The sequence below is a fragment of the Poecile atricapillus genome, chromosome 1 (assembly GCF_030490865.1).
Source record: "Poecile atricapillus isolate bPoeAtr1 chromosome 1, bPoeAtr1.hap1, whole genome shotgun sequence".
NCBI classification, from domain to species: Eukaryota; Metazoa; Chordata; class Aves; order Passeriformes; family Paridae; genus Poecile; species Poecile atricapillus.
This window is the reverse complement of record NC_081249.1, coordinates 154,453,080-154,475,176: the sequence shown is the minus strand read 5'-3', so window position 1 is coordinate 154,475,176 and position 22,097 is coordinate 154,453,080. Positions and strand designations below refer to the sequence as shown.

At 39.0% G+C, this 22,097-nt stretch overlaps 1 protein-coding gene across 10 annotated transcripts in view; it reads left to right on the top strand.

The window, feature by feature from the left end:
• Window positions 1-1,582: 1,582 nt before the first annotated feature.
• HECTD1 (HECT domain E3 ubiquitin protein ligase 1) overlaps window positions 1,583-22,097 on the top strand; it is a 61,175-nt gene continuing 40,660 nt past the window's right edge. For all 10 annotated transcript variants that reach the window (XM_058837660.1, XM_058837624.1, XM_058837608.1 and 7 more), the window contains exons 1-4: window positions 1,583-1,721; window positions 3,775-4,050; window positions 19,286-19,520; window positions 20,427-20,654. In XM_058837660.1, the coding sequence (XP_058693643.1) occupies window positions 3,911-4,050; window positions 19,286-19,520; window positions 20,427-20,654 (603 nt within the window). In that variant the 5' untranslated portion in view covers window positions 1,583-1,721; window positions 3,775-3,910. The remainder of the gene's footprint in view (window positions 1,722-3,774; window positions 4,051-19,285; window positions 19,521-20,426; window positions 20,655-22,097) is intronic.

Genomic DNA, 22,097 nt, shown 5'->3' with positions numbered 1-22,097 from the left:
ATATATGAAATTGGGCAATTCATGCAACAGGACATTGAAGTATTTATGTTTCTCCTTTTAGAAATAACTATGCAACTGAAAGATATTTCCAGCATTTAAGTTTTGTACTCCTGCTTAATAATACTTTAAATCCATGATTCACATTCTTTCCAAGTACAATATTTAAAATTTTGATTTTGTTCCTAAATTAATCTGTATTTTTATATATTCACATTGTCCACAAATAATCAGACACCTGAACCAGAAACTGCATTTTTTGTGAAAGGAGTGAAATTTTTGTTTGATTTCAAAGTCTTTGGTCTTCAGAAGAAAATAATATTTCTTTATCTGAAAGTTTTCTTCACGAAAAAAGTGAAGGCAACTGTTCTAGCATCATGCAACAGGACCAAGGTCACTTAGTAGATGCAGGTCTCATAAGAATGGCCTAATTCTGCTGCTTCTGCGCTGGTGGAAACTTTAAGACTGAGTTTCTAAATTAAAAGGCTGCAGACTCAGTCCTCCTACTGCCTTGTGTCCTTAACTTGAAGCATATCAGAAGTCTTCCTGGCCTCTGAAGGACAAGCACAGGCAAAGGATACACATGTAAATCTCGGCTGGGCTGGAACAAATTGCAGTTAAGAGAGATGTAATGTGGTAAGACCGAAAGGCTAAGCTGCCTTAGAAATCAGAAACAGAGACAAAAGAACTACTGTTCTTGTGTTCTGAATAAAACCTGCACCAATAAAGAAAACACTTTCTAGAAGTGTTATTACAACACAGACCAACAAAAATGTCGGCATTCGGCAAGTTTTAACCAAGCATGACTGCTATTGCCTTTTTCTTCTGTGTGTAGTTTTAGCCTCCTAATTACAGGAAATGTCTATGATGTCGGTACGAGTGACATTCGAATGTACAATAATCTTATTTACTGTACTTATATTAATAGGCTTAAATTCCTTTGCAAAACATGTCATACTACAGAGAATAGAATTGTTTTCAAAATCCTTAATTTTAAATTTCTAGCAGTTTGCTTCCTTTGTCTTGTAATCATTTGCAAGGTAATTGCACAGCATTTTGCAGCACGTGTGGGAGCAGACCATTCTACTGCAAAAGGCGTCTCAAGCTACACGGCGTAGTTGCAGCACTTCAAACTCCCTGATGGGTAAGAGCAACCTAAAACCTCCGCTCTGTGAGACCAAGCACCGCGACGCTTAAATCCGCTCACCAGATCCCCTTCAACGGAGCTGCTGGAGGGGCATCAAAGCGTTTTCAACAGTGGCCCCTGAAAAGTACAGGCTTCACCGTAAAAGAATATTGTATTGAAGTAAATAATCAGAATATGGCAAGAAATAAAATGACCTGTAAACCATAAAAAAATAAATCCGCGTAGCCAGGGAAAGGCCACCGGAGCCGGGGAGGCCCCTTCGCCGGGCAGGCCGCGGCTGGGGCTCCCCAGGACCTCGCTCGCGGCTCCGCAGCGGCGGCGCGGGCGGAGCGGGCCCGCGGAGCGGCCCCTTCTCCGCGGGGCTCCCGCAGCGCCCCCAGCGGACTCTCGGCCGCCTCAGCTCCGCCCCGAGCTCGGCTCCTGCCCCGCCCGCCCACCCGCGCCGGGCGGAGCGCCATGGATGCCGCTGGCCGCCGCCTGCCGCGGGGCTCGGGCTGCCGCCGCCGCGCCGCTGCCCTGGTCTCGGCGTGGCGCTGAGGAGGGCTCGGCTCCGGCGAGGAGGCTGCGGGAGGCTAAGGTGAGCGGCGGGGGTGGCGCGGGGCCTCTCCGGCCCGCTCTGGGAGACGGCGCCTTTCCCTCGCAGCCAGGCCGGGTCACCCTGCGCGGCCTGCGGCTCGCCGGGAACTCGAGCGTCGCTGCCCGGGCCTGTCGGAGCGGGCCGAAGCTGCGGGCGGGGGGGAGGCGGCGGGTGCCGTAAAGTCTGTGCGAGAGGCCGGGGGCAGAGCGGGGCGGCGCTGCCGGGGAGCCCCTCACGCCACCGGGTGCCCCGTGCGGGGGCGGCGAGGTGGGGGAGGCGGTGCCTCCCCTGCCCCGGGCGGCGCCGTGTGGGGAAGGGGCCCAAGGCGCCGCGCGGGCCCGGGGCCCGCCTGCTCTGTGCGAGCAGGCCCGGGCGGCGCGGCATGAGTTGGGCTGCGGCCTGGCCCCTGCTCCGGGGCGGCTCTCCCGGGGGTCCCGGCCGCTCGGCACGCTCCTGTTCTGCGCGGTGGTTCCTGTACAGCCCGTCTGGGATGTGAGAACAGCAGGTGCCTGTGTGGAACTTACCCCACTTTCGCTGTCTCTTACATTTCTTGTTTGTTTCGCTATCACCCATCTCCCCGCTCCCGGAAATAACGATTTCGTCGTGTTAAGGAGAGGTAGAATACTTACTATACGATCCCACTTTTATTGTCTAAAAGTAGTTTTATAAAGGATTAGAGCAGAAAATGCAGTCTGTAAACATCTTGGAGAATCGTAGGCATTGTGTAAAACACAGAATATCAATTTACTAATATTAAATTACTTTTTAGAGTAAGATAACATCAAATATATAACTGGCAAGCAGTAGTTGAGTGAACTGTAATATTATGGTCCTAAATTATATAAAAATCTTATCTGTTGTACTTCTTTCACGTCTTTGAGTTTGAAGCTATTGTGAAACAGCTGATTCAGTGTATGTTTCTTCATATAATACTAATTTCTGATTCCCTTTTGTAGACATGCCCTTGATGGAGTTATTTTTTAACTATTAACTCATTAGCAGCAAGTAAACAAGTAGGCAGACTTTGTCCACATCAAGCTTCTTCCTCCCACATCACCTCCCCCCTGTTTGTGGGAACACTGTCCAGCATTTCATATTTACCTATCAGTTTGGTAAACTAATTCTTTTTCTCTAAGCTGTATTTTAAGAGTATTATTTTTCTTGTATGTCTAATTTGGAGAGATTGGTTTGTAACCTGTTAGTTTTTGTATGAAAATAGTCATGTTTATTGTGTTTTTGGGCAAGGAAGGTGAATTTGACTGTTTGTTAAGTACAAAGTAAAAAGCAGGCACGTATGCCAAAAATATCTTAACATTTTAAAGGGACTTTTTTGGTCTTCAGTTTGCATGTACAGCTGTGGCATTGGGCCAGCAAATAATGTTGTTTTCCTTATATGTATGTGAATTATTTGAATTATTCACTGGATTTTTTAGAAAGGTATGAATTAATTTTTTTTCCCCAAAAAGTCCCTAAATAATCCAACAAACTTCCAACTCTTGAAAATGGAAGTGATTTTTAAGTTGTCATTTTTTATCCTTTGACATGAAAAGCCTATTTTCCTTATATTCGAATGCTATTTTAAGAGATGAAGGATTCATAAAAGGTTTCTAGATATTCTGCAAGTCTGTAATTGTAGATCTCAGTTCTTTATTTTATGGATTTCTATTTAAAATGTGAAATCCATTATCTTTTTGTATTTGAGTATTTTCATCAGGAGGTAATCCATCTCTCATAAAGCTGAACACTTTATAATAAGGTGATATTAAAGGAGGGGGATGGGCAAGACATCACTTTCTTTCTCTTAGCTTTAAGAATACACAAAACAGTTAAGCTTGATTTTTCTAGCTTTAATTTTGAGTTATACTCAAAACAGACCAAACTCATTATTATTTACTTGCTTATAAAGCTTGAAAAAAAAACATTTGCAGCTAAAATATGTGAAAATTTCCTTAATTCAGCCCAAACATATGCTATACATTAGAGAGGAGCAAATTCAGAAAGTTCAATGACAAGATTGTGATGATGATTACTTTTTTTTACTTTTTCTTGCCAGGTGAAAACTGCAAAAGCGTGAGGCTGACTGAAGAGAGAAATTAATTGTGCTGAAGTTAGTCTGGCTTCAACAATTAAAGGATATTTTGGGTACTTTTTAATTGAAGTGGAGGCGGCTTTTTTTTTTATAAAAAACCATGGCAGATGTGGATCCAGACACGTTGCTGGAATGGCTGCAGATGGGGCAGGGGGATGAAAGGGATATGCAGCTAATAGCACTGGAACAGCTCTGCATGCTGCTTCTGATGTCAGACAACGTGGATCGCTGTTTTGAAACGTAAGTAGTCCTGGCTCTCATTTATGGAATGTTATTTTTCCCTTTCTGCAGCTGAATGTAATATTTAACATTCCTAGAAACTTTCAGCCTCAAAGATGTTTTTACAGTCTGAACTTCAGTTTAGATCACTGGACTCAAGTGTTTCTGTTAATGTCACGTGGAGTACCCTTGTCTGATTAAAAATGTAGTGTTGTTTGGGTGATACGCAGTGCCTGCTCTGACACAGGAGCTGATTGCGACTCTTAATACATTTCTTTAAATTGAATGATATGGATATGTGTGGTGGTGGGGTTTGTTGGGTTAAAATAAAAGAAAATTTTTTTCTTTTATTTTGGGGGGGTGGTTTTGGGTTTTTTTGTGTGTGTATATTTTGGTTTGCGTTTTTTTGGTAGAGAAAAACTTTTTTTGCACTAGGATTATAATGATCACCTAGATATATTTAAGCATCCGTACTCTCACAGTACTTTTATCAAGGGATATTGTAGCTTTTTTTGAGTTCTGTAAGTCCAAGCAGAAATCACAAAAAAACCCCCCTGTTCACACAAATATTTTGCCCCTTCTTTGGAGCATGTTGCTGTTCATGCCACTCTCCTTCTCATTTGTGCATGTCATATAGCACAGTCCCTGCACTCAATCTTTTTTATATTTCTCACAGCACAAAATGCTGATGTAATCACTTCTGTTACTTGTTGCTGTGCTTGTGTTACACTTCTGTCTGTGGGAGCCCACCACTAGTCTGGAAGAGGTAGCAAAAGTGTAAGCAATCACAACTTTTACTTGTTTAGTTGGTTTGTTCAGTTCTGATTTTCATGCTCTTTCCTGTCTTCCTTTTTGTGGGTTTTTGTTTTTTTTTTTCATTGCTCTCACTTTGTTTTCATAGTAAAATATGGCTAGTCTTTTTCAGATACATCCTGCTTTTTAGGAGTATACATTCAGAAGCATTTGAGAAGGTTACACTGTTTGGTTTTGTAGCTATGAAGGAAACAGTTTTCAGACTTGCATCTTAGAAGCTGTTCTTATGACTGCATTTGTTACAGGAAATGTAAAATTCATACATCTCTAAAATTTGTCGTAGTTACGGAGCATTGAGCATAATTTTGTACTGTGCTTTAGAAGTTGAAGCTGCCTGTTCTTTGCCTTGGTGAGCTTACAGGTAAAATTTTGACTTGAAGATCCTTACTGTAGTGAGATCCATTTGATTTCCCTGTCTATCCTCATACTACTGATACTGGGGAAGCCTCAGAATTCACCATGGTAAAAAAAACCTTGGTTATTAAGAGTGAATTTTTCTGATGTATCTGGGTGAACTGCCTGCTTCAGGATATTCTGTTCCATACTGGTGTAGAATTAGGCATAAGCATTTTTAAGGTTATCTTCTGTGTATTTGAGAGTCAGGAATGAAATGTCAACTTTAAAAAATACAAACCAGTTGTGAGTTTTATGCATTTTATTTAGAACAGTCTTTTATTTCAATATAAATGAATTAAATTGTCCAAGTGCTTCTTCTTTTCTTAAAATGATTATAATGAATGTTCTGTTATTGCACTGTTGTAGTTTAGAAATTATTTATGTCTGAAAGAAGAAATATTTAAAATGCCATTTGGTATTTTAATTTTTTCTTTTGAGTGTTGGTATAGTTTAATTTTACTCGTCTTCTAAGTTCTCAGTTTCTTTTGCCCTTGTAAGTTTTCCTCAAAAAGAAGAGAATGAAATGTAAATAGGGGAAGAAGTTACCAAAGTTCTCTGCCTGTTGAAGGAATTTTGCAATAACGTTGAAACTGCTACTTTTTATTGGCTACCATGGTATTTGGTGAGCTGACATGGTAGTTCATTACCTTCTTTCCATTTGTCACCCAGCCTTTTTACTCCTCCCAACCACACTCTTGTTCCTGCCACTGTCAGGACTTACTGGACTCCTCTAGTTCTGTGCAAGTGCAAGCTGCTCCTTACACTTGCTGAGGAAGGTTGTTAGTTTTCTGCTGTTACAGTGAGTTACAGCATATAGAGAGGTGTCTGATGAGCACTGGAGGTGGAACTGCATAACTGGAAGTATGGGAGAAGCAGAGAAGGGTATCCAGTCTTCAGTGGACAACTTCTCAGTGGTTGTCTCAGGTGCTTACGGGTGCCTGCGTTTCAAAGGGGCTTTATTTATTTTGGAGCTCTGTAAGAAACAGATGATATCTTGAAAAGTATTTTTAAAGTCTTTCCAAATGACAGTTCAAATAGCCAAAAGTGTAACATGCTGAGAGGGTATAACTAAACTAATCATGGATAATATTTTATGTTCCTTTTCAGCATGTTTTGTAAAGGAATTGCTGTTTACTGAAATAGGTGATTTATTGTGTGATGGAAAGGCTACTAAACCCCCATTTTTCAGGAACTAATTTTGAAATATTTTCAGTGCATGCCTGATCTAGAATATGGATGTATTTTTCTGTTGGTAAGAAAACCAGCCTCTAGACTTTACAAACTTTTTTTCTTCTACTAAATAAGAACGGCATTTCCAAATTTTTGAATGCTGTGCGCATGTTATTTGAACATCTTGGAATTGTTGCTATTAGTTATATGTTGACAAAACTTTAAAGAAAATTTTTCATCTGTGAAACTCAACAACTTTGAGATGGACTTCTAAAACAGTTTCTTGGAGAATGAAATGGGATGTTTTTCACAGCTTAGTTAGAAGTAACTTTAAATATTAAGTATTAGTCCACTTTTATGTAAGAAATTATTTGCTTTTGTGATGTAAGCTAAGAAAAAGCCCATCATTTTAGTGAAGTACATCTGATGATTAAAAGCTGCATATTAAAAGTGAGAACTGGCAAAGCTGTGAAACAAGACCACATTAAAAATATTGACATGAATGCTCTGCACCATCTCTAAAACCACAATACAGTTTCCATACTGCTTTCTTAAGGAGTTAAGGGCAATGCACAATATTACTTGGCAAAGAAAGCACAAAGTTGAATGGGAAAAGAAGTGCTGAAATGTTGGATTCAGAATCTCGCACTTCATTTTTGCAGTAAAGTAACACCCGTTACTTTGCAGACATGTTCTGAAGGGAATGATATAGGTAATGATAACAGTAATAATTTGCTTTTGTACAAGAATATTGGGTACTGAAACGTGTTACAGGTCAAGTCCAAACCGGAAGCAGGCCCACATGCAGGGTGGTGTATTTCATAATGTTCTTGTGGAGTTCTAGCAGCATCACAGCAGATTTCATGGTATGCAGCTGATTAATTGGTAGTGCTGCCAAATAATTGATGTTTCTTTACTTCTTTCCAGATTTGCATGTTACATCCAATTAAGTTATTTTGGAAGTTACTCATATGTTAACATTACAAAAATCAGTGGCATATTCATCTTCTGGTGATAATGAGTCACAGACACTGCTAGTCACTTGGCATGAAGAATGGCTAACATTTTACCAGCAGCAAAAATCACTAGCTTGAACTACAGAAACTTAATGAATGAGGAGAAATGGTTTTGTTAAGTATTTGAGTTGGAGAAAAATAGCAAAACTGTTGTGATTATAAGTGTTAGTCCCAAATTGTAGTTAAACTGTGCACTATTAAATCCACTTGAACAGGAGTTTAAAGAATGCATTTAGTATAAACTTAATTGAAATGATAGTCATTCTTTTGTGTTTTAAATTACCTGTAACAGTTTAAATGTGTGTAGAGACTATTAGTTGCAATCTCATATTATTAATGTAGCCCTTCTCCACATAGGTGTTTCAATTTATTCTTTTTTCACCTCCTGTGACTGTTTCACTTTTTTTTGGTGAAATGAAATTAGAGCTCTTCTGGTTGGGCTTTCTGTTGCTGTCTGTCAGAGTAAAAGTACTTAGCAATTAATTACAATGAAAATTTGTAGATTAAGGCCCTAGTATTACAAAGTAAGACCTGCTTAAAACCTTTTCTACACAGCAGATGAAGTAGGCCTTATTAATGCTCAGAAGGAGAAAACATCTTCCTCTTTGGCTGTTCTGTAGGTTACCTCAGTATATTTGGCACTAACGGATTTGGTAAGCAAAAAATTATCAGGAGTTACCAGCTCATTTGACAAATAAAAACAAATTGTACAAAGGGTCATATGTTAGGGTTCTAATGTGTAAAATAGAAATAATTTCAGTTTATTTTTTAGATCAAATACATTTACTTTAATTCACTCTAAACCTTTTTCTTTCCAAAATATGTATTCACTAGGGAAAAGGCATATATCTTGTATTTGCTGACAAGTCTAAGAAGAAATTCTAGTGAATTTCACTCACTGTTGATGTGAGCTTGTGAGACTGTTAATGTGGAACAGCTTAGCTTTAGCTGCCTCCACCTGCTTAAAACGACATTCTCCTTTCTTTATCAGGATTGTAAAACTCGAGTAAATCAAAGTTAGATCTATAGAAAAAAACAATTTTTCCTTTAGAGATAGGGATAGAAATCCAAAGTGCTGGTTTTCAGGAATATATTTAAAATCTGGCCTGCCTTTAAAAGCATCTTTGTAATTCAGACAGTCAAGTGCCCTTTAACAGGTCTGACAATTGTGGAAAAACTAGCAGGCTGAGAGAGCACCTCTGTTGGTATCAAGGTGGTTTCATGTTTTGTTATTTTAAGGAAAAAAAAATAAAGATCATTGGAAGGAAAAATCATGAGGAAAAAAAAGATCATTGCTACACTTTCGTGCTGGAGTGCAGCAGTGAATAACGTAGGAAAGGTATTGCTGTCAACAAGAGACTACAGTTTTCATTATTTTAAACCATTCAAAGCATATATTCTTAGTGAATTACTGGTTTGCAGTAATGTAGACATCTCTCCCAAATTTTGTAACTTTTATAGTGGCAAGTCTCATGTGATTCCTGCTAAGCTTTTTTCTTTTAATGAATGCAGAGCAGTGAAATACCAGAACTAGAGTAATTTACTTTGTGACCTCCAATATAGTGGGATCTTCAGCGTCCTGTAGAGTGGTTTTCTGAGATGGAAGTAGAGGTGTACTCTGTATTTTTCAGGGAGCTGTCTTGTTACAATGTAATGTTTATAATTATTCCTGATTTTTAGGGCTGTTTTGTTGTTGTTGGGTTTTGGTTTTTTTTTCTCTTTTTCAGTTATAAGAATTTTAAAATACTTAAAAGTCTTTCTGGTTGCTCTTTGTAAAATGGGAGTTGTGGCCTCATTGTTGCTGGTATTGTGGAGATTAATTAACCTTGTCTAGTTATTTTGAGGACCACTATGGTTCCAATGGTCAGAAGGGAAGATTAAGTCTAAATTAACATCCTTTCTTCTGTCCTGGCCCTTATATTTTATATGGTTATTACTGGATTGAGCATCTTGTTTCATATAAGCATAATGTGTAGCTTATGCTTCTGAGAGGGTATCCTACCTAGTTTTACCCTCTCTTTTGCAATTGAATCTGCTACCTAAGTTGTCTTTGTTGAAATTTTTTGCTCTTTTCCATAAGAATTGGCCAGTCTCATGAAATCTGTAGACTGCAGTCAGTTCACCTTTGCCTATTTAGATTAAAAGCCAGTAGTGTTCTTACTGTGAATGTACCTCTACGGACATTTCATCAGCTCTTGATCTTCCTCCCCTTCTCTAGTTCTTCAGTTTACAAGTTCTTCAGAAATACTTTCCAGTGTTGCCTTCATCCATGCTCTTTATAGTAGTGCCTCTGACCTACTGTTAACAGTTAAACATGCCAAGTTGAGTTAGATGTTTCCAAAACCTTGTAGAGTAAGTGTGGGTTTAGTTATCTGTCTTCAGAGTTGCTTTCCAGGATATGAGTGCTTTCTGGTTAGGTATGGCTTGATGACTTGACTGAGGTCTGTAACTTGGCATTTGTATGTGTTAAAACACATTTTGTTTTAATGAGCCCATGCCTCTGGGTAGTCCAGACAACTCATCACATTGTCACTATTTACTAGTCTGGCATTTAAAATTTTTTTTTCTAGTGGAATCGTCAAGTATCCTTTGTTTTGTTCAGAATTTTGTGTGTCAAATAAAACTGAAATGATTCTTGCAACTAATGTGCCAAAGATGGGTGCAGCATGTTATTTGCAGAAGGTATCAGGTATCAGGTTAATGAACTTTTGAAAGTGTCAGCTCCTAACAGATTGGATGAGACCAATAAAACATGTTACAGGAATTTCAAATTGCGGGCTTCCTTTTCTTGCATGACTACTGGTCAAGTGATTTTTAATATTGGCCTCTTAACAAGAGATGTAGATAGCACAGATGTTAAATAGATTGCTAATAGGGAAGTGGAAGTTTTCTTGTGTAAGTCAGTTCTTTTTTTGAGCACCTGAGAATCTGGTAGAAGCTCTTGGAGACGTGCATATTTAGGCACACATACAAAATCATACTTTTTATTTAAATTGTATATTTCCTTTTGAAATGTTGACAGATGTAATATGTACTCCAGGCATTTTCTGTTTGCACAATTGAGGTTGCTACTAGTGGAAATCATGGGCAGGAAGACCTGTAGATTCACATTCTTTAATTTATTCAGCTTTTGTGGACTAGGTGTCTGTAAAATATTTACAAAATGCTGGAGATTGGAGAGCGAACTTGTGGCATTATTACCCTGAGGTATGGCATAGCTTTTATAAGATGCTGAAAAATACAAAAGGCAGCCCAACACATCCTTTATAAATTTAGGAATAAAGCAAGTGATAATTTATTTAGAAATACAGAAATTACCTATGCTGTGGAAGCTGGCATTTTTCTTACTTTTCATTTTACACAACTGATATTTATTGAATGTGTAGTTGAATACTAAATGTCCAATACTAATTGTCTTCCTGCCTAATAATGAACTCTCAAAAGAGGGTTCAGCTCTAATTTATTTAGCTAAAAGAAAGTTTGAAAGTGTTTTTAAATGTCAGATTTGAATTCTAAATTACTTTCTTTTAGTTTTTAATAAAGTAGGGTTTCTACTGGGATGAATACAGGATGGAATTGTTAGTTCTTCACCTTAATTTTATTGGCCTAGGCTGTGATTGCAATTAGAAATTCAGAGTTGTGCAAGTTTTAATGTTTTGTAATTCTGGTAAAAGTTCCTAAATTGCCAGATAATTTTTAGTTGCTTTTTCCTTGTACCTTTAAAATATGATATGGTGTGTCTAAATTCTTATACATGAGTGATGTTTTCTGGACTTCATTTGTATTGTAAAAGTGTTATATGAAAACAGTGCAAAATGTGTTTTGGTAGTGAATCCAGAAGAATACATACAGGCAGTGCAGGTGTGTGGATTCTCTTATGGATGGTCTTGATTACTCTGCTGCTGGTTTTGGTTGCATGTAGAAACAAAACAGTCTTCCAGTGAAAGAAACAATGCGGGAAAGTCTGAGATCTCTTCCCTTAGAAAGAACTATAGAAAGGAAAAATAAACATTAATCAAACATGAGTTGAAACTACTTTTGCTTTAAGAAAAATTTGTTGTGCAGGATGTTTTTAAAAGTTTCAAAGTTGTGTGACGTGTTGTTTTAAGTGTTTATCTGGTTTATTTTTCCTCAAAAACTGTTACTGATAAGAGTTAACTTCGGTATTTTAGTTTTTATTTAAAATTATTATATATTAAGTAGTGTAGACACATATAATTCCTTATTTTCCCACTTTTAACTGGTCTCAGCAGATGGTATGCATTTAAAGATCCAGCTATTGCTGGCAGGCAGCTGAGCTTGGTTTTCTGCCACAAGTCACATGTCTTGGACCAGGCAGCTTCGCTGAAGGCTTTGTCACATGCCAGGGGCTCCGCATCAACTGAGTCCAGCGGTTACATTGGAATTGAGTAACACACCCTAATGCTAGCAGTACTTGTTAACTATTTTGGGGATGAACTGAACTGGTCTTTTTTCCTTTAAGTTTATTTTTAAGCAGTAGTGCAGTCTTCACTATTATTGTTTCTGTTTTAGCTAAGGATTTTAAGTGCATTAAAATATGAAATGTAATTACAGAAATGAGTTTACAGTGCCTGTTTTTACTTCCTTAGTATCTTTTTACATTGGCAAGCTGTAAAATCAGCTGAGTCACTTCATTAGAGTTTAAGGGATTAGCACTGGCAGGAGATTACTGCTGTAGCTATTTAAGAATTTTGTATCCCTATGGATATATCTGTTCCTAAAGAGGTGGGTGTGTGTGTAAAGATCCAGAAGTGTGTCAGCATGTGGAGTTAATGCTGATTATGGTGCTGTAGATTCTGTAGTAATACAATTTTACTGACAAATTTTCTTAGCTTTTCTTGACATCAAGATGATTATGATATTTAGAAAATGTTTTTAGATCAAGTATATTTTTTGCAAAGAAAGAATGCATATTAAATAATTTGTGTATTATGCTCTGTACAACCTAATAACTCATTTTAAGACTGAAAGTATGAATATATTTATTTAAATATAAATTAGACAGAATCAGCACTTGTTAATGTGATTTACTTCTTGAAGTCAGTACAGGAAACAGAGAATGCTCTAGTATGCTAATATAAATAGATCATAATATAGTTGGGAAATATTGATAATGAATATTACCTATTTTGGACAAAGCTATCTTTCAGCAAAATCTTTGAACCATGGTGGATGGAAAACTTGGAAGATAGTAACTAACAGCAGCTCTTCTCCAGGAAATACAGGAATGAAGTTGGGTGGACATTGAGAGCTGCAAGACTTAAAGTAATTAGCGAGAGCTCTAGTGTGGGTTGTAGAATAACCTCATTAACTTGAAGTTGGTCTTTCACTAAGGAGTAACACAGAGTGACCTCATTAATTCACTAAGTAGTCCCTAATCACCCTTCCAAAGTACACATTTGAAGTACTTTAGGAAGTGCCCAATGTGATATTAATACAGCACCCTAGAAATAAAAATCTAAAAAGATCTTACTTTCATTTTCATGTTTATTAGAAGAAGGGCCTGAATAGAAACCTGAACTTTGGAGGTACCTATTTGCCATTATTTTCTGATTTGAAAGAATAAACACTATTAAAGAATAGCTTTTTCTGTAGTAAAGAAAACTCACCACTATCTTTTTGCTTGTTTCACTGCAAATAGGTCATTGTGAACAGTGATTCCTCACCTACAACTTTAGGAATTTTTCTGTTAGACTTTCTTTTTTTTTTTTTTCTCAGATGTATTACTTCTAGGTAATATATAGTCTTGATAAAAGCAACATGTGAACCTGGTTTTGATACTGGGATGATTTAGAAATTATGCACTTAGCTTTTTTTTTTTTGGTGGGTATTGATGCTTGCAGTAATGGCAGGTTTATTGGTGTATTTTTCTCTTGGAAACCAAAAGCATCATTTGTCAGTAGATGGAAGTGTACTAAAAGCTGACCATTGGTTGCTATCCTGTCACATCAGTTCATTCAGTGCTGTAGCTCTGACCTCAGTTTCCCTTCTGTCCCAGGAAGTTTTGACAACCTTGTTTTTCCCATGTAGACTGTTTTCTAAAGGTGAATCCAATGTTCAGTTGCCTTTGTCTGTGTTATGGACGCTCCTGGAATGTTTTGTTTTACTACCCAAAATACATACTGTCAAAATACAGTTTAGTTCTGAGCATAGCCTTAGTTGGAGCAGCATTAAGGTCTATATTACTAAAGGGCCCTAATCTTCCTCAGCCAGTATTTGAAGCAGTTTTAGGTCCTTTTGCTCCATTTTGGCTTGCCTAAGAAAGAAAGTAAGGATTTACCTTTGGAATTATGGTGATATAGTGCTGCATGATATTTTATGCAGCATAGTGCTACATGATTTGTCTGATTCACTCTTTGGTTCCTGCTGGTGTTGGCTGTATTTGCCTACTTGGTGCTTCATTAAAAAGAGGGCTGGTCCTGAGGAGATGCTGTGCTTGGCCTGCTGGTAAGCAGTGGATTTCTCTTCCCTCTGCTGCCTTTGCTTATGCTTGAATGCCTTCACTTGCCGTTAGATTGAGTGAAGACTCAAGGGCTGCTCTGAAAACCAATTTCCACAATTCTGAGGCATAAAGACCATCAACTGAATAAGGGCAACACCTTCCCTCTCTTTTTATTGGTCAAATGCCTGCACAGAGAAATCCCCAGTGGAGCTGCCTGAGCAGAAGGGAGAGGTGTGCTTTGGGCATCTGCTACATGGCTCTGATGGTGTTGCACCCTATCTCTCATTGTGCGGCTGGTGTTCCCACCTACCTCTGTTAATTCTTTCTCTGGCACTACTCACACAGGCACATTCTTCTCCCTGAGACAATGTAGAGCTGATGCTCATAGTTTCAACCACAGGAGACCCATGTCATCGCTTAGTCCAGACTTGGGAATTAAAGGGCGATTGCTATAAAGCTGACCTGTGTCCTTTTGTCTGTATGCAGTTATTGATAGAAAAGTTAGCTACAGCATAAAGACTGAAGTCCTTCAAAATGACAGCTAAGCAATTTTATGCTGTAATTGTTTAGCCACCTGTTTGAGAAGATCATGACTGGAGCACCAGGGATGTGTTCATCCTTCTTGCCTGCTATCACAGGCTGAACTGTTGATCTATACTGTGTGTGAATGACAGAACTGATACTTGTGCTCTCTTGTTTTCAGGAACTTTACACACTGATAAGACCTGAGGGAACTTCAACAAGCCAAAATAATCTGAATTTGTCTCTATGGTCTATGTGTGCTTATGAGTGTAATCTGTGTATCTCCTGAGGAGACTCCACAACCTTTCTGTTTGCAATTGCCAAGTCACACCCTATGAAAAGTCATTGCTGTCCCAAGTTACTGGAAAAGGAAATATTGAACCCTTCTATAAAGGTAGAAGGGAGAACCCTGGGAGCTACTGCCCTGTCAGCCCCCTTCTGTGTCTGGGAAGGTCATGGAACAGATTTCCTAGAAGCTCTGCTAAGGCACACAGGGGACAGGGAGGTGGTTTGAGAGAACTAGCACGGCTTCACCCAGGACAAGCCCTGCCTGACCAACCCAGTGGCCTTTTGTGATGGGGTGGCTCTGTCAGTGGACAGGGGAAGGGCTACAGATGTCATTTATGTGGACTTCTGTGAAGCCTTTGACAGGCTTCCTCCTAACATCATTCTCTCTAAATCGGAGAGAGAAGGATTTGCTGGGTGAACGGTTAGATGGATTAGAAATTGTTTGTAAGGTCACATGCAAAGAGTAGTGGTCAATAGCTCAGAGTCCTGTTGGACATCAGTGACAAGTGGTGTCCCTCAGCGATCTGTTTTGGGACCACTGTTATTTAATATCTCCGTCAATGACATAGACAAAGAGACTGACTGCACCCTCAGCAACTTTGCAGATGACACCAAGCTGAGTGGTGTGGTTGACACACCTGAAGGGTGGGGTACCCTCCAGGGGGATGAACAAGGTTGAGAAGTGGGCACATGGGATTCTCATGGGTTTTAACAAGCCCAAGTGCTGGTGCTGCACCTGGGTCAGGTCAGCCCCCGGTACCAGCACAGGCTGGGGATGGACAGATCAGAGCAGCCCTGCCCAGAGGGGCTTGGGGGTGCTGCTGGGTTAGAGGCTGGGCATGACCCAGCCATGGGCACTGCCAGCCCAGAGAGCCAAACGTGTCCTGGGCTGCATCCAGAGCAGTGAGGGCAGCAGGGCAGGGAGGGGATTCTGCCCCTCTGCTCTGCTCTGCTGAGACCCCACCTGCAGTGCTGCACCAGCTCTGGGGTCCCCAGCACAGCAAGGACATGGACCTGCTGGAGTGAGAGGAAGGCCATGATGATTAGAGGGATGGAGTACCACTCCTATGAGGAAAGGCTGTGAAAATTGAGATTGTTCAGCCCGAAGAAGAGAAGGCTTTGGGCTGGCCTAATTATGGCCATCCAATTCCTGAAGGGAGCCTACAAGAAAGCTGGAGAAGGACTTTCTACAAGAGCATGTGGTGACAAGGACAAGTGGGTTGACTCTGGCTGGATGCCAGGCACCCACCAAAGCCACTCTGTTGTTACCCTCTGCAACTGGGCAGGAGAGAGAGAATATAATGAAGGGTTCATGGCTGAGATAAGGTGTGGGAAAGAGATCACTCACTAAATACTGTCGTAGGAAAACCAATGTTGAATTTGGAATATTAACTGAATTTATTACTAACAAAATCAAAGTAGAATATTGAGAAGTAAAATAAATCTTAAAAACATCTTCTCCCCTACCCTTTCTTCCTTCCCAATATCTACTTCTTCCCCCACCAGTAGTACGGGGAGATGGGGAGTGAGGTTACAGTCAGTTCATCACTCATTGTTCCTGCTGCTGCTCAGGAAGAGGAGCTCCAGTGTGGAGTTCCTCCCATAGGTGACTGTCCTCCGGGAACTTCTTCACCAGGAGTCCATCCCATGGGCAGCAGTTCTCCACAAACTACTGCAGTGTGGGCCACTCTTCCATGGGGTACAGTCCTTCAGGCACAGCCTGCTCCAGCATGGATTTCCCCTGGGTTTGCAACCTTCTCTTGGGCATCCATCTGCTCCAGTTTGAGTCTCCTCCATAGGCTGTAGGGGAAGCTCAGCTCCAGCATTTCCTGCTCCTTTTCCACCTTGATGTCTGCAGAGCTGTTCCTCTGGCATATTCTCACCCCGCTCCTCTCTGGTCACAATTACATCTGTGCAATGACATTTTTTTTTTTTTTTTTTTTTTTTCTTAAATAAGTTATCACAGAGGTGTTGCCACCATTCCTGAGTGACTCAGCCTTGTCAGGCAGCAGGTTCATACTGGGGCTACCTGGCATTGGCTCTGCAGGACATGTGGGAAGATTCTGGCAGCTTCTCATAGAAGCTGCCCTTGTAGTTCCCTCTGCTACCAAAACCTGGCCATGCAAACCCAATATAGTTGCCCAGAGAAGTTGTGGATGCCCCATCCTTGGAAGTGTTCAAGACAAGGTTGGGTGGAGCTCTGAGCAACTGGTCTAGGTGAAAGGTGTCCCTGCCCATTGTAGGAGGGCTAGAATTGAATGATCTTTAAGGTCTCTTTCAACCCAGGCCATTCTATGATTCTGTGATGAAGCCTGGTTTTCTTGTGGGAAGACTGGAAATAATTCCTCTAAGTCAGAAAAAAATTGTACTGACAGCAAGTGGACACTGTTCTGTACCTGCTGATTGAAAAAGTGGTCTCTGATTAGTGTAGCTAGAGGTTCTAGCAGAAAGGCCATTTTAAAAAACCTCAATCCATAAGTTTTTGCTAGAGAGCTGTGCTTTTATGAGGACAGCATTGCTGATAAGAGTGCACAGGCATTTGTGTGCTGACAAAGAATTCAACATAAATGATATGCTCTTAGTAACTTAGTATTTTACTGTGTCTACTGGGTGATTTGCTCTGGTAGATAAGTGTTTTAAGGACAGGAATTTTAATTTTTTTTAAATTCCCTTTAAAAAACACAGCTGAGTTCCTTTTGTGTTGTGGTTCTTTATAAGCTGTTAAATCATTAAGAGAAAGTAGATTTTAGATTTGCTAAGTATGGCTTTTAACTTTCTACAGCTATGTGGCCATCTAAGAAAAATAGTGAACTACTCTTGCTAGTATTAAAATAGACAGAGGAGCTCCGTACCTTCCACTTGGTAATATGTGTATAGGTTTGGTTTGTTTGGGGCTTTTTAAGATTTGTATTTATTGTATTATTTTTCTTGCAATATAGTTTGAAGAACATTGTTCATAGCAATGTTTTAGTTATCTGCCTTGTGTTGCATAAAATACAATATAAAAGATACAGCACCAAAACCCTTGAATACATTGTGCACTTTAAATTTTATGTATTGAAATGTGTCAGAAAATGGTTGTCATCTAATAATGGATACAATTTTCAGACCTTTTTTCCCCCTAGTGGAAAATGTCTGAAACACAAAGTTACTGTCTAAACCCTTCTTAAAGATGTAGAGTTAAATAACAAATTTTTTAAGAACAACAGACGGTATAGGCTGGATAGGCCAGTATAAGTTTTATGTATGTGATTGAGCTTTATTGAAGCTTCACTTATTAATTTGTCATTAAGTATTGTTGGGTAATGTATTTATTTGTCAGGCAGCATTATTAGTTACTTCATAAAGCATGGTAAGATCTTGAAGGAAACTATTAGCATTTTGCTGTCCCAGGATTTGGAGCCACTGTTTGAGTCATTGCGTACCAGATAGGATACTGAATGACCTCTGAGTCTTCAGAATGATTCATCAACAAGTACTTCACCTGTCTTCCAGACTAAAAAACATGTTATTATTTCTCTTGTGGATTTAGGAAAGTTTTAGGCCATCTTTTGAAAACCAAAACCCTACTTGAAGGAAAAATTGCAGTATTTGCTTCCTGTAGATTTACTCTGGTCTCCTACATCTAGGGTTGAGGTATCCAGCTATTTGAACTACTGTCACACCATATATCCCCTTCACTTAATTCCCCACCATCACCTTGGAAGTCTTTTGCCACTGTGGTGAGCCATCATAATGCTATGTTTTGCTAAATATGCTGCTGGAAGATAAATTGACTTAAAATATAGCTCCATGTCTTAGAACTTCTGATCCAAATCAGTCTTATCCACAGCTGTTCTAATAATGAAAAGTATTATTTCAGTTTATGTTCTGTAATGTCAGAGGAATAGAAGGCAGACCATTGCAGCTTGCTTTTTATGTTTTGAAGTTTTGGGGATGTTCCTCACCATTCTTGCCTATGGAAATGAGGCTAACAATAAAGAGGAGAGCCAGAGGCTACTGAGATATGGATCTGGAGTGAAAATGCAATAGCTGCAATTTTAATTATTAAAATTAATTATTTTCTCTATGTGATTAAGTGGAAAAAATGAGGCAGGGGGTGGTGGAAGAGACTGAAACAGGATATAATGACAAGGGAAATAACATAGGGAAGAAGGACCCAAACTCAAAATCAAATTGTGTATTAAACCCAAAATCTTTTGTCTTTATGTATAAAATTTCATTATTAAGTAGCTATTAATCATCATGAACGTTGAAGCACTGTTAAGAAAACATGCATTCTGTTTGGTGATGGAAGATTAATTCCTACAAAAAAATCCCAACAAGATAAATTTTTCCCCTGTATGATTGTAAAATTTCAAGAGTATCTTTTTCTGCTGGCTTCTTAATGCATCATCTTTTCATATTATCTATTTGAATTTTCATGTGTGTATGAGATGTAGTGTTCTAAATAAATGTTCTGAACCAGCTGTAAACTAGTTGAGCAAATGATGTGTGCATGGACAGCATTAATGTGGAAGTGTATGAAATTGCTTAATGTAGAGAAGTATGCACAACATAGTAATGTGTTGTGGTTTTTTTCCTGCAGATGCCCTCCTCGAACTTTTTTGCCAGCACTGTGCAAAATTTTTCTTGATGAAAGTGCTCCAGACAATGTACTGGAAGTAACAGCTCGTGCCATAACATATTACCTGGATGTATCAGCTGAATGCACCCGTAGGATTGTGGGAGTGGATGGAGCTATCAAAGCACTTTGTAATCGTTTAGTAGTTGTTGAACTTAACAACAGAACGAGCAGAGATTTGGCTGAGCAATGTGTGAAGGTAAGTATACTTAAGAACCTCTTGTTTTTTAGAAGGAGTTGGATAATTTGCTATTTCCAAAGAGTATCCTCATATTCCAATCCTAGTTTTTTTATTAAAATGTAATGCAAAAACACAGACTACAACAAAAGTGCACATGCAGACACTGGTGCTTATCCTTACTGTCAGTCAGGTGCTCTTCACAGCTTGATTTTCTTCAAAAAAAAATATATAGAAAAGGAAACAAAAAATATTAGAAGAAATTTCTTGTTGATCTTGTATGACTAGAATGCTAATAGAATGCCAAGGGCTATTTTTATGCTGCTGAAGAAATGAAGAGTTGCTCCAGATGTAGATAAATTGCCTGGTGTAAAATAATTGTCTGCTGCCTCTTCTATAGCACTATATATAGCTCCCCTGCACCCTTGTGAAGTTTTTAGAGAAATTTAGAAGACTCTTACCATCTCTGATTTAAAGCATGGCCATGTGGTAGCATATATTTGGAGTTCTTGATTACCATGGCATCAGAATTTATGCATTATTTCCTATTTGCTATTTCCAGTTGACTCAGAAGTGCATCACTGGGGTAACAGTGCTCTTACAAGTTTCAAAACTCTCAGTTTTGTGTTTCTCCCAGGGTGAGAGATTATTAATTACCTATCTTCATGAACACCTATTATAACCATGCCTTTGGGGGATGCTCTTGTATTGGCTCCCATATTTTTGAAGAAAGCTGTAACCACTAACTAGTGGAGTATTGGAAACTTTGGCCCCTTCTGGGTGTTGAGGAAGAGAGGCATTTTTCTTTTTTCCCGTTGTTTCATTTTCTTAACCAGTTCTGTAGATGGATATAAGTATCTGACTATGGATATAAATAACTGACTTTTTGTGTGTACTTCATTCAAATTAAATTTCTTTTTGGCATAGGTGTTAGAATTAATCTGTACCCGTGAGTCAGGAGCTGTGTTTGAAGCTGGAGGGTTGAACTGTGTTCTGACATTCATTCGTGACAGTGGACACCTTGTTCATAAAGATACTTTGCATTCAGCTATGGCTGTAGTATCCCGACTGTGTGGCAAAATGGAGCCTCAGGATTCTTCATTAGAGATTTGTGTGGAATCACTGTCTAGTTTATTAAAACATGAAGACCATCAGGTAATGTAATAGTTGGCTCAATGTGCTGTGAATTTAACTTTCAGTATGTTTAATAAAGGAATGAGTAGGTAACTTTATACAGCCTCCCTAACTGTATGTTTACATAGAAGTTGTTATATTTGTGTATTACAACAGTTTCCTGTATAGTTGTAATGATAAGAGAATAAAAACACTGTTTAGTGTTTGGCTCCAAGTACTGGTGTTTGAATATCATCTTATTTAACCTCTGAAAACTGTATTGGAAAATATCCTATAACTTTTTTCAGTGCACTTTGAGGCAATTTCTGAGGTAATTAGTGTTCTATGACTGTACTTCAATCACTATAAATTTGAGTGTAAGTAAGAGGCAAAAATTAATTTGGCTTATGTTTCTTTTGCCAAACTAAGAGAAGCAATAAAAACATCCATGGTTAATGCTAAAGTATTACACTGGAAGCCAGCTTAAATGATACTAGCAGAAATGCTGCTCCACTTCTTTGTTGCAGTTTTACTAACTTGAGATGAAGTAGTCCTTGCAAAATCTAGAAAATGAATCCCAGAGGCATTATCTTTCTACTAGTAGAATCTTTTTGTGTATGTCATGGTAATGCTCAGGAATAGCCATTTAGCCAAATTCTTGCTGTAGCCTGGCCAGGCTTCTAGTCCATACTCAGAGCTGAGTCCCCATTTCACTCTGACCTCTGTCCTCATTCCTTTCTCTACATGTGCAGATCCAGCCTCCAGTCTAGTTTATTAAGCACAGCATATTTGTGAAACTAAATCTTTCTGCCTGTGAGATAGGTTTTTAAAATATATATTTTTAGATCTTAAAAATTTTCAAGGGGCTGTCATACACTAGCCATTTCAGAGCAAGCTATCATGTTTTTAGCCATTAAATAATTTTATTAGTACACTAATGATGTGAGGCAAGGTAATACTGGAATTCAGACCATTAAATCTTAATGTAGTGTTTTAACTGCTTTCCAGTTTATATGGTGTTAGAGAAAAAGAGTTGCTAGGGCTGTTGGAGAGGTGAATGAGAGTTCAAATTAACTTAATTGTTCAGCTGTTAAACTTAAAGATAAGCATGCTTAAGATGGGACCTAGATGATAGAAAATAAATCGGTGCTGGTGTCCTTGAGAAAAATGTTATATATTAAACAAGCCTCAGGATTACAGTGGATGTTGGATGTGTATTATGGATTTGTCCCTTTGTCCCTTTTCAAGTTTGTTGCTCCCGACTTTGTCATTTTATGCTGTTGGGTTTGGTGACTTTTTGTGTGGGCTGCCAGTTAGTAACACTGCTTGACGGATGAGTTCAGACCAGATGAATGTGTCCCCAGGATCAGCTTATCTATAATTTTGGGGTTTTAACCTTAGTGTTACACTTGTAATTTGAGAGAAGAAATGTAAATTCTTTCCAAGTACTCTTTTGCTTTCTAAACTGATGCCACTAATGCAGTG